Source organism: Heterodontus francisci, chromosome 22 (genome assembly GCF_036365525.1).
Source record: "Heterodontus francisci isolate sHetFra1 chromosome 22, sHetFra1.hap1, whole genome shotgun sequence".
NCBI lineage: Eukaryota > Metazoa > Chordata > Chondrichthyes > Heterodontiformes > Heterodontidae > Heterodontus > Heterodontus francisci.
The window spans coordinates 32,730,636-32,743,649 of NC_090392.1; the positions used below are offsets into that span (position 1 = coordinate 32,730,636).

Genomic DNA, 13,014 nt, shown 5'->3' on the forward strand with positions numbered 1-13,014 from the left:
CCCTGCTACCCTTCTTAAACAAGGGGACAACATTAGCAATTCTCCAGTCCTCCGGGACCTCACCCGTGTTTAAGGATGCTGCAAAGATATCTGTTGAGGCCCCAGCTATTTCCTCTCTTGCTTCCCTCAGTAACCTGGGATAGATCCCATCCGGACCTGGGGACTTGTCCACCTTAATGCCTTTTAGAATACCCAACACTTCCTCCCTCCTTATGCCGACTTGACCTAGTGTAATCAAACATCTGTTCCTAACCTCAACATCCGTCATGTCCCTCTCCTCGGTGAATACCGATGCAAAGTACTCGTTTAGAATCTCACCCATTTTCTCTGAGTCCAAGCATAACATTCCTCCTTTGTCCTTGAGTGGGCCAATCATTTCTCTAGTTACCCTCTTTCTCCTTATATATGAATAAAAGGCTTTGGGATTTTCTTTAACCCTGTTTGCTAAAGATATTTCATGACCCCTTTTAGCCCTCTTAATTCCTCGTTTCAGATTATAACACTTCAGATTATAACCACCACTCCTATTTGCCGGGGCAGCCTGTGTTGGTCATGGAGGATGGCTAACCCAGAGTCACTGGGAGTGGAGGGGTTGCGGGCTGGTGCTTGGGTTTGGGGGATTCCCTATCGGTACACAGTAGAAGGCTGCTCCACACTCCTGGGCTCTACCCACCATTCTTCATCATTTTTCAAGGCCACTGGAACCTTCTCCTCTTTTCCAGATATTCCATGCTTCTCTCCCCCATTGTTATTCTGCTTCTCAGGCAAACCCCACCTGCCAAGACTGAGGCACATATTGTTTCACCACTTGAACATTAAAACATAAAAATTACAAATCCCTGACTGGATAGACATTTGAATAGTTCCAGACAATGTGGAAACAAAGGAAGCCAGTCCCTTCCCCCAATATACAGAAAGAGACCTGCCCAAAATAGTCGGTCACATGACCACCTGCTGACCAACTAGTTTTAAACCGGAAAAACAGATTTTGAACTCAAAACGCTGTGTACTCATGGAACTGAGAACACCTCCTCTCTTGTCTGCCTGTTTCATCCCTTCCCACGGAATTGACTCTTGTGAAAACACATGAAACTCAAAGACAGAACATTTTCCAATGTAAACAAGGTTTTTAAGAAGGCTACTGGGCCCCAATGAAACGTAAGACCATATCTTCAATCAAGGACGACAGCGAGCTCGAGAAACAGTAACAAGATATTGCCTCAAACTGTTCTACTTGTCTTTTCCTCTGCTCTTTTCTGTCCCTATCTGCATGTTTATATCATGTGTGTATGCTAGCGTGGGGGTGTCGTATATCGGTAGGCGTAAACCGTATTAGATTTTAAGTTTAATGTTTAATAAATGTTACCTTTCTTCTTTTAACCAAAGAAAGCCTGTTTGTGATCATTTCTTTGCCTTATAATTGGAAAGTTGTGAACAAGGATTCTTACCTGGTGACCAGAGTGGCAGCAGGTGGACCTGGGAGGAGGCTGATCCAGAGGGGGACCTGAAAAAGAGAGAGAGGGGCTCGAGGCCCTCACTTACCTGGAGACCAAAGCGGTGGCAGGCGGACCTGGGAGGAGGCTGATCTGGAGCGGGACCTGAAAAAGAGAACGCGGGGCTCGAGTCCGTCACTTACCTGGAGACCGGAGCAGCGGCAGACTCTGTCTCTCTCTCTGTGCCGGCACGCACTGAAATTTGTAAGAGAGGAAAGAAAATAGCGACACATCACAGGAAATCTGCAAGGTGATTGGTTGGCTAAGTAACAGCTGTTTGTGCATTTAAATAGCTTAAAAAAGGGGAAAGTTTTCTTTCGAAAAAACACCTTAAGTGATAAGGTGAGTACTGCAAAAGTGCTTTTTTTTAATTAGTGTAATTTATTAAGGACTTTTGATTGTAATGGGTATTATTTGGAGTAGAACAAGGCCCCGAGTGTAATTAGTATTTTTAAAGGGATAACTAATTAATCTAAAGGTAAGTCATGGCAGGAGAGCTCGCAGCCGTGATATGCTCCTCATGCACTATGTAGGAAATCAGGGACGCTTCCTGTGTCCCTGACGACTATGTGTGCAGGAAGTGTATCCAGCTGCAGCTCCTGACCACCCGCATTACAGAGCTGGAGCTGCGGGTGGATTCACTGTGGAGCATTCGCGATGCTGAGAACGTCGTGGATAGCACATTTAGCGAGGTGGTCACACCACAGGTAATGGCTGCACAGGCAGAAAAGGGATGGGTGACCACCAGGCACAGCAGTAGGTGCAAGCAGGTAGTGCAGGAGTCCCCTGTGGCATCCCCCTCTCAAAAAGATATACCGCATTGGGTACTGTTGGGGGATGGCCTCCCAGGGGAAAGCAGCAATAGCCACATTCATTGCACCGAGGATGGCTCTGCTGCATAGTAGGGAAGGAAAAGGAATGGAAGAGCTATAGTGATAGGGGATTCTATCGTAAGGGGTACAGATAGGCTTTTCTGTGGCTGCAAATGAGATTCCAGGATGGTATGTTGCCTCCTTGGTGCTAGGGTCAAGGATGTCACGGATCGGCTGCAGGACATTCTGAAGGGGGAGGGTGAGCAGTCAGAGGTCGTGGTACACATTGGTACCAATGACATCGTTAAAAAGAGGGATGAGGCCCTGTAACAAGAATTTAGCAAGCTAAGTAGCAGATAAAAAAGCAGGACCTCAAAGGTTGTAATCTCTGGATTACTCCCGGTGCCATATGCGAGTGAGTATTGGAATAGCAGGATAGAGCAGATGAATGCGTGGCTGAAGAGATGGTGCAGGAGGGAGGGCTTTAGTTTTCTGGTTCACTGGGTCTGTTTCTGGCAAAGGTGGGACCTGTACAAGTTGGACAGTCTGGGAGGATGAGCAAATATAGACCTGTTAAGGCACAAACGAACAATGCAAGACTGGATTGCATCTATTTTAATGCAAGGAGTCTTACTAGTAAGTCAGATGCATTGAGGGTGTTGATTAGCACATGGGTTTATGATATTATTGCTATCACAGAGACATGGTTGAGGGAGGGGCAGGACTGACAGCTCATAATTCCAGGGTATAGAATCTTCAGGCATGACAGGGTAGGGGAAAGAAGAGGAGGAGGCATTGCACTGTTGATCAAGGAGTCAATTACTGCAGTAAGGAGGGATGATATCTTAGAAGGTTCCTCAAATGAGGCCATATGGGTGGAACTTAAAAACAAAAGGGAGGCAATCACTTGGCTGGGAGTGTACAACAGGCCTCCAAACAGTCAGGAAGAGATAAAGGAGCAGATATGCAGGCAAATCTCAGAGAGGTGTAAAAATAATAGGGTAATAAGAGTAGGGGATTTCAACTTCCCCAATATTAACTGCGATCTTCTTAGTGCAAAAGGTTTAAAGGTGTTGGAATTCTTAAAAAGCATACAGCAGAGCTTTTTGAGCCAGTACGTAGAAAGTCCTACGAGAGAAGGGGCAGTACTGGACCTAATCACAGGGAATGAAGCTGGACAAGTGGTAGAAGTGTCAGTGGGGGCGCATTTTGGGGATAGTGATCATAACTCTGTAAGATTTAAGGTAGTTATGGAAAAGGACAAAGACGGGCCGGAAATAAAGGTAATGAATTGGGGGAAGGCCGATTTCAATTTGATAAAACAGGATCTGGCCAGAGTGGACTGGGATCAGCTACTTGTAGGAAAGTCTACATCAGACCAGTTTGAGTCATTCAAAGAGGAAATAGGGAGAGTTCAGAACCAACATGTACCCATTAAGGTGAAGGGTAGGACCAACAATCCCGGGAATCCTGGATGTCAAGGGATATAGAGGATTGGATCAGGACAAAAAAGGAGGCTGATGGCAGATTCGGAGCAATGAAAACATTGGAGGCACCAGAGGAGTATAGAAAGTGTAGGGGGGACTTAAAAAAGTAATCAGGAGAGCAAAGAGGGGATATGAAAAAACGCTGGCGGGCAAGATAAAGGAAAATCTTAAGGGCAAGAGGAGAAGCAGGGCAAGAGTAGGGCCCATTAGGGACCAAAGTGCAAATCTGTGTGTTTAGTTTAGTTTAGAGATACAGCACTGAAACAGGCCCTTCGGCCCACCGAGTCTGTGCCGACCATCAATCACCCATTTATACTAATCCTACAGTAATTCCATATTCCTACCTCATCCCCATCTGTCCCTATATTTCCCTACCACCTCCCTATACTAGGGGCAGTTGCTAATGGCCAATTTACCTATCAACCTGCAAGTCTTTGACATGTGGGAGGAAACTGGAGCACCCGAAGGAAACCCACGCAGACACAGAGAGAACTTGCAAACTCCACACAGGCAGTACCCAGAATTGAACGCGGGTCACTGGAGCTGTGAGGCTGCGGTGCTAACCACTGCACCACTGTGCACTGTGTGGAGTCAGAGGATCTAGGTGAGGTTTTAAATGATTACTTTTTATCTGTGTTCACTGTGGAGAAGGACGATGTAGGTGTAGAGATCAGAGAGGCAGATTGTGATTTACTTGAACATATTGGCATTGAAGGGGAGGAGCTATTAGCTGTTTTACTGGGCTTCAAAGTGGATGAGATGTATCCCAGGCTGCTATGTGAGGCAAGGGAGGAGATAGCAGGGGCTCTGACACAAATTTTCACATCTTCTCTGGCCACAGGAGAGGTGCCAGAGGACAGCGAATGTGGTGACATTACTCAAGAAGGGTAGCAGGGATAAACCAGGTAATTTTAGGCCGCTGAGTCTAACATCAGTGGTTGGGAAACTATTGGAAAAAATTCTGAGGGACAGGATGAATCTCCACTTGGAGAGGCAGGGATTGAATTTTTCGAGGCGGTGACTAGATGTGTAGATGAGGGTAAAGCAGTTGATGTAGTCTACATGGACTTCAATAAAACTTTTGATAAGGTCCCGCATGGGAGATTGGTTAAGAAGGTAAGAGCCCATGGGATCCAGGGCAATTTGGCAAATTGGATCAAAAATTGACTTAGTGGCAGGAGGCAGACAATAATGGTCGAGGGCTGTTTTTGCGAGTGGAAGCCTGTGACCAGTGGTATACCACAGGGATCTGTGCTGGGACCCTTGCGGTTTGCAGTGTACATTAATAATTTAGATGTGAATATAGGAGGTATGATCAGTAAGGTTGCAGATGACACAAAAATTGGTGGTGTCATAAATAGTGAGGAGGAAAGCCTAAGATTACAGGATGTTGGTAAAATGGGCGGAGCAATGGGAAATGGGATTTAATCCAGAGAAGTGTGAGGAGATGCATTTTGGGAGGACTAACAAGACAAGGGAATATACAATGGATGGTAGGACCGTAGGAAGTACAGAAGGTCAGAGGGACCTTGGTGTACTTGTCCATAGCGCACTGAAGGCAGCAGCACAGGTAGATAAGGTGGTTAGGAAGGCATATGGGATACTATTCTTTATTAGCCAAGGCATAGAATATAAGAGCAGGGAGGTTATGATGGAGCTGTATAAAATGCTAGTTAGGCCGCAGCTGGAGTACTGTGTACAGTTCTGGGCACCACACTATCGGAAGGATGTGATTGCACTGGAGAGGGTGCAGAGGAGATTCACCAAGATGTTGCCTGGGCTGGAACATTTCAGCTATGAAGAGAGACTGAAAATGCTAGGGTTGTTTTCCTTAGAGCAGAGAAGACTGAGGCGGGACATGATTGAGGTATACCAAATTATGAGGGGCATTGATAGGTTAGATAGGAAGAAACTTTTTCCCTTAGTGGAGGTGTCAATAACCAGGGGATATAGATTTAAGGTAAGGGGCAGGAGGTTTGGAGGGGATTTGAAGAAAAATCTTTTCAGCCAGCGGGTGGTTGGAATCTGGAACACACTACCTGAAGTGGTGGTGGAGGCAGGAACCCTCACAATATTTAAGAAGTATTTGGATGAGCACTTGAAATGCCAGAGCACACAAGTCTACGGGCCAAGTGCTGGACAATGGGATTAAAATAGTTAGGTGCTTGATGGCCGGCAAAGATACGATGGGCCAGAGGGCCTGTTTCTGTACTGTATAACTCTATGACTCTGAAGGGGAGCTCAAAACACCATGTGTTTAAAACTAAACCCTGTTACAACAAGACCAGGTGAAGACAGCAAAAGACCCCGAGACACATTGATCAACTTGTCGTAACTGAAATTGGGTGCTAGCATTCGGATTGTTGCCCACAGACAAACAAGTTACATTGAAGTGGGAAGCCAAATTGTTCCCAATCAAAAGAACAAATCAATACAGGTTGTCTTGTGGTTGTGTGTGATTGAATAATAACATGTCTGCAACTGAAGCTAGTAGCTCTCCAAGCCAGGGTGAAGTAACTTGGGATAGGTTAAAAACACTGTCTATGGAGGAGTTGAGAAAAATGGCTGAGCAGTGTGGGATCACTGTCCGTGGCAAGGCTCGGAATTCTGAACTCCTGAGACCAGTGGCCAACCATTTTTCCCTTGAATCTGAAGAAGTAGAAACAGGGTTAGAAGCAGAATCCGACAGGGTATTGTTCGCAAAGATACAACTGGAACAGAGGAAACTTGAATTTGTGGGAAGAGAAAAAGAGAGAGAGAGACAGGAGAGGGAGAAAGAAAGAGCCTTCCAAAAGGGTGGTGAGTGAGTGAGTGCCTGGAACTTGCTGCCGGGGAAGGTGGTGGAAGCAGGTACGATAGCGACGTTTAAGAGGCAACTTGATAAATACATGAATAGGATGGGAATAGAGGGATACGGACCCCGGAAGTGTAGAAGGTTTTACTTTAGACAGGCATCATGATCGGCGCAGGCTTGGAGGGCCGAATGGCCTGTTCCTGTGCTGTACTGTTCTTTGTGAAGAAAATGAAAGGCAGGAGAGGGAGAGAGAGAAGGACAGGAGAAGGAACGAGAGAGAGAGAGAGGAGAGGGAGAGAGAGAAAGAATATTCCAGAAAGAGTGCCAAAAATGAGAGTTGAAGCGGCTTGAGTTAACTAGGGGGCGACAGAGTAACCCCAGTGAAAGCATGGCCAATATGGAGGGTCAGAATTCAGGACTGGGTACAAGATCGCTAAAACTCACCCAAATAATTCCAAACATCAATGAGGAAGATGTGGAAGCGTTTTTTGTGTCCTTCAAGAAACTGGCAAGGCTGCTAAAATGGCCAACTGAAACCTGGTCTCTTTTACTAGAAAGCAAACTAACTGGAAAAGCCCATGAGATTTATTCCTTGCTACCAGACAAGAGTTCATCAAACTATGAACTGACCAAAATGCTATCCTCAGAGCATATGAATTAGTACCTGAAGATTATCGCCAAAAGTTTAGAACCCTCAAAAAGCAAGCTAATCAAACTTACCTGGAGTTTGAAAGAAGCAAACAGCTGGCTTTTGACCAGTGGCTGAGGGCTTTAAAAATACAACTCAGCTATGAGACTCTCAGAGAAGTAATCCTGTTAGAGGAATTCAAAAACTCTCTCCCATTCTCGATAAAAACTCATGTCGAAGAGCAGCAGGTTCAGGGAGCCTGGCAAGCTGCCGTTCTGGTCCATGAGTTTGTTTCAATATTTACGTCAATTTCCCAGGGAAGAACCTTTCCTAGTAATCCCCACAAATCCGAAAAGGCCAAAGGATGGGAAGGTGATATTTTCCCAGGCAGTCCTGGAAGAGAAAGGAAAGCAGGAAACACAGGGAGCACTCCTTGAGCCAAAAAGGAAGATGCTGTGAACAAGAGTGAGACCCTGAGACCTGTGTGCTGTCATTGTAACAAGGCAGGGCATTTAAAAGCTGACTGTTGGAAACTAAAGGGGAAACCAGAAGGTGAATCAGGGCACACCCACTCAATGAAGGCGAGGGCCTGATGGAAAACACGGAACAGGCTGTGGCTTTGACTGCAGTAAAGGTGCAACCCAGGAAGCTCACTACAGCCAGTGCAGGAAACGTTAATAGGATTCCCGAAGGTTATCAGGGTTTTGTATTTGAAGGGAAAGTAACCCCATATCCCTCGAGTGGGGCAAGCAAGCCCATAGTGATTCTCAGGGACACAGGGGCCACTCGATCCCTTTTAGTGGGAAAAGGCCTGACCTTTCCCCCAGAGACTGCAGTGAACACCAAAATGATGGTGAATGTATTTGAGGGCAGTGTATGTCTGTACCTGTACACCAGGCGCACCTGGAGTGCGACCAAGTTTCAGGACTGGTGACCATAGGGATTGTCCCTAGTTTGCCTGTGGACGGGTTTGACCTGCTCTTCAGTAATGATCTGGCAGGGGTGAAGGCGGTAGCCGCCCCCCCTCCCACCCCAGTAGTGAAAGAAAGACCACAGGAGGTCAGAGAGACAGGGCCGTGGCCGGAGACGGTCCCATGCAGAGTCCCTGAGTGTGTCGTAGATCAGGCCATGATCAAACCAGCTCCCCCAGAGGAGACTGCATTGGCACTGCAGGCAGATGACCAGGAGGTCTGCCTGTCCGAGACTTTCTGTTGAAAGTTAGGAGACCCAGGGAATGAATTAAATGGATTTTCCCGAGCTGAGGCTCAGCGAGCCGACCCAGTATTGTGAGAGTTAGCACAGGCTGCCCAGTCTGAAAGTGAAGCAGAGGGAGTCCCTGATTGTTACTATTTAAAGAATGAGATACTGATAAGGAAATGGAGGTCTCCTCACAGACCTGAGAGCAAGGAGTGGACAGTAATTCACCAGTTAGTGGTGCCACAGAGGTACAGGAAGAAATATTAAGAAGGGCCCACGAGACTACAGTAGCTGTCCATGCTGAAATACGAAAGACCAAAGCCCACATAAGACAGCGGTTTGACTGGCCAGAACTTCACCAAGATGTGATGGAGTACTGCAGGAGTTGCCAAATGTGCCAGGTTGAGGGGAAACCCCAACCTACAGTGAAACCTGCACCCCTAAGTCCTATACCAGTGTTAGAAGGACCCTCCAACAGAGGGCTGGTGAACTGTAAGGGACCTCTGCTGAGAACAAAAGCGGACAGGCAGGCAGATGGCTGGCAAAAGTTTAGAAAGAGAAAGGGAAAAAGTGACCCAGAGGGCAGGTTAAAGGAAGTCCGGGAAGAATCCCACATGAAAACCCGTACTGTCTGGTCAACCAACCCCAAGAAATGTGAAAAGTTAGATACTACATCCTCCTATGCGACTGCAGACTCTCGAAGCACCTCACCAGAGTTGCAACAGCATTTACAGGAACTTGCAGAGCCACAGAGAGATCTCTAGGGGGCAGAGAAACCGTGAGGGTGATGCCTCACCTAGTCAAACTGTCACAGGAGAATCGTTAAGTCTGCACAAATACCTCCAGGTGGGATTGTCTCAGCGAACAAAGGGGTGAGTAACAAAGACTCCTCCCCCACAGTCAGAGGAAAAGGGAACCACCCATCCCCTGAAGCCAAAAGTCTTTGCATGACTCAGGGAGTTCAGGATAGATCCGCCCCCACCCCCACTAACTCTCCTGAGGGGGAAAAAAGGGAAAACTTAAAGCAGCCCTGGCACCGAGAACAGACCATTTTTAATAAGCTTAAGATTGGTGAATGAATGGAAATGAATGAGAGAAATGCATCGTTTTACTTTCTATATCTTATATTTCTCTCAAACTCTGCAATAAAATGCGCTGTTGGTCTTCAAATCGCATTTCATTCCCTGGGTGTGGAGGTGTCAGGCAAACCCCACCTGCCAAGACTGAGGCACACATTATTTCACCACTTGAACACTAAAACTTAAAAATTACAAGTTCCTGACTGGAACGACATTTGAATAGTACCAGGCAATGTGGAAACAAAGGGAGCCAGTCCCTGCCCCAATACACAGAAAGAGACCTGGTCAAACCAGTCAGTCAGATGACCACCTGCTGGCCAACTAGGGGAGTTTCAAACAGGAAAAACAGATTTTGAACTCAAAATGCTGTGTGTTCGTGGAATTGAGAACATCTCCTCTCCTGTCTGCCTCCCCTCATCTCTTCCCACGGAACTTGTGAGAACACATGAAACTCAAAGAGAGAACAATTCCCTGCATGAACAATGTTTTTAAGAAGACTACTGGGCCCCAATAAATTGCAAGACCATATCTTCAATCAAGGACTACAGCGAGCTCGAGAAACAGTAACAAGATATTCCCTCAAACTGTTCTACTTATCTTTTCCTCTGCTCTTTTCTGTCCCTATCTGCATGTTTATATCACATGTGCATGCTAGCGTGGGCACATTGTACATCCGTAGGCGTGAACCATATTAGATTTTAAATTTAAGGTTTCATAAATTTCATCTTTCTTCTTTAAACCAATTGAAGGCCTGTTTGTGCTTATTTCTTTGCCTTGTGAACAAGGATTCACAAAGGGGGAGGTTAAAACACAATGTGTTTAAAATTAAACCCTGTTACAATAATACCAGGTGAAGACAGCAAGAGACCCCTCGACACATTGCTCACGTGGTCGTAACATGCTGCAACCATTTACTCTCCTCTGGACCCATGTTTTGTTTCTTTAATTGTCCCATTCGCCTGACACCATCATCCCTTTTATCATTGAATTACTCCTGCCCTCCACCCGACTACAGACCATCCCCTTTGTTCTTTCCTCCCCCTAGACCTCACTTTTCACTGGCTTCATCACTGCTTTAAAACTGTTAATGTCTAATATCTTCCAGTTCTGATGAAAGGCTGTTGACCTGAAATGTTCACTCTGTTTCTCTCTCCACAGGTGCTGTCTGACCTGTTGAGTGTTTTCAACATTCTCCTATTTTTATCAGATTTACAGCAGTCCCAGGATTTTGCTTTTGCTCCAATACTTAGACTTGGATATTAATGGTCAGGTGTGTTATGCAGGCAGCGGGCAGAAGTTCAGGTTTCTCCCAGCATTCTGTGAGGTTTTAACTCCACAGCCGGTGTCTTTTATAACTGACAGGTTTCCCGTCCTGAAGTCAGCCTGACTGAAAAACTTGGCTTCCAGTCAGACAGGGAGAACTCCAGAGCAGGTTGCAGGGGTAGCTAGGTCTCATTCCTGACCCTGAGCGAGTCCAATCCTAGGCGGGTCTGTATCCCAACTCCAGAGAAAGTGTCAAAACCAGTTGGTGTCCAATCCTGGGATTGGGATGTGCTCTGATCCCAGGGAGAAAATGTCTGATCTGTCTTGGGGAGGGGGATGTCTGATCCCGGGATGTGGGTTGTCCAATCCTGGCAAGACTCTCTGATCCGGGAGGGGGAAGAGGGTTGTCTGATCCCCGGTAGTGGGTTTGATCCCGGGATTGGGGAGGGTGTGCCTCATCTGGTATGGGGGGTGGTCCAATCCTGGGGAGAGTGTCTGATCTGGGATTGGTGGAAGGGGGAAATAATTGATCCCATGGAGTGGGTCTGATCCCGTGGGCTGGGGGTCTTTGTATGGAGCGGGCTGATTCTCTGATGGATGGGGACATTGGGGGGCACAGGGGGATGAACTGCTCCTCTTCCTGGCCCACAAGTAGTGCTGTAAAGACACTTACTGCCTGCCTGAAATTGTCCTTGTCTCCCTTCAGCTGCTGCTATCCAGAGGCCTGGGAAACCCAGCCGGACACAGTTAAACCTGGAAAACAGATTAAATCAGAGACTTGCAGACTCATTAAAATATTTTAATTACTAACCTTCCTCCTGAGAGCAGTTGTCGACCCTGCTCCCTGTCCCAACTCCATTAAATCCGGAAGTGGGAAATTTTAACTTCTGACTCACACATTTTTGGTGCTAAAATCCTGCCCTTACTGTCTGGGTCAGACATGGAGAATGTTTGTTCATTAATTTCCAGTCTCTTTTCCCTTCTCTCTCTTACAGTTAATTTACTGGCGATTGTGATCCTGTCCCGGAGAAAGTGCAGATTCTCCACCTGCACCACTCGCTACCTGGTGGCCATGGCAACGGCAGATCTACTGGTGATTATCATTGACGTCATACTGTATAAGATCAGTGATTATTATTTCCGGGAATCTTTCCTGAACATCACCCCTGTGTGTATTGTTACATATGTTCTGCTTCGTGCAGCCACAGACTGTTCTGTCTGGTTCACCGTCACGTTCTCCTTTGATCGATTTGTGGCCATTTGTTGCCAGAATCTGAAAACTAAATATTGCACCGAGAAAACTGCGGCTGTGGTTCTAGCAACATCCTGCATTCTGCTCTGTTTAAAAAACATCCCCTTCTACTTTATATATGAACCTGGAGAGATAATTGACAATGTATTGTGGTTCTGTATTGAAAAGCCAAGTTATTATAGAGAACCTGGATGGGTGGGATTTGACTGGTTTAATACAGTTTTAACCCCATTGCTCCCTTTCGCTTTCATTCTGTTGCTCAACGCTCTGACAGTCAGACACATTTTAGTGGCCGGTCGTGTCCGTAAGGGACTGAGGGGTCAGAGCAAGGGAGAGAATCGCAGTGACCCAGAGATGGAGAGCAGAAGGAAGTCTGTGATTTTACTCTTCACCGTATCCGGCAGCTTCATACTTCTGTGGATGATGTATGTTATAAATTTCTTATATTATAGCCTTACAGGAACAGATCCCGGGGATTACAGCCATTCTGAATATATATTTGAAAAGGTCGGAGATATGCTGCAGGTTTTAAGTTGCTGCACAAACACATTTATTTATGGGGTGACTCAGTCCAAGTTCAGAGAGCAGTTCAAGAATGCGGTGAAATATCCGGTTACATCAATGATTCAATTAATGAATAAACAAAACCACTGAGAGCAGCCCAGAGACAGGTCCCAGTGTTTCCAGTCCATGAATGGAATATTTATCCCCAGATTTCCAGCAACTGAACAACACCAGGAATCGCTGGGGGTCTGAAAATACCCCCAACGGGGTAGGGAGGAGGCTGGAGGAGACGGAGAGCACCCACTGCAGGACTGGAGGAGAAACAGCAGCTGCAGTCGCTCCTCCTCCTCCACGAGTTCTAATCTCATCTCCTCACATCTGCTCAGAAAGTCAAAAAATTCTTCTTCCAAAAGTCAAAATGCTGCAGATGCTGGAAATCTTCTTGTGTGAATTGATTATTATCTTACTTAATTTTGGAGTCACTTTGTTGTGTCCGTCTCCCTTC

The 13,014-nt window shown here is 46.4% G+C and overlaps 1 protein-coding gene across 1 annotated transcript; it reads left to right on the forward strand.

Moving 5' to 3' along the window:
* The first annotated feature begins 6,353 nt into the window (after positions 1 to 6,353).
* On the forward strand, positions 6,354 to 12,659 carry LOC137381517 (C-C chemokine receptor type 1-like). The gene is made up of 5 exons (XM_068054216.1): positions 6,354 to 6,482; positions 8,112 to 8,402; positions 9,105 to 9,257; positions 10,698 to 10,809; positions 11,749 to 12,659. Exons 1-5 carry the CDS (start codon positions 6,354 to 6,356, stop codon positions 12,657 to 12,659), a joined length of 1,596 nt encoding a protein of 531 aa, XP_067910317.1.
* Positions 12,660 to 13,014: the final 355 nt, after the last annotated feature.

Excerpts from the sequence above, each read along its gene's own strand:
- LOC137381517 (XM_068054216.1), top strand. The coding sequence starts at position 6,354 with ATGGCTGAGCAGTGTGGGATCACTGTCCGTGGCAAGGCTCGGAATTCT. Across the intron at positions 9,258-10,697 it reads GTCTGCACAAATACCTCCAG|ATTTACAGCAGTCCCAGGAT; the intron begins GTGGGATTGTCT and ends TATTTTTATCAG. Across the intron at positions 10,810-11,748 it reads CAGGTTTCTCCCAGCATTCT|TTAATTTACTGGCGATTGTG; the intron begins GTGAGGTTTTAA and ends TCTCTCTTACAG.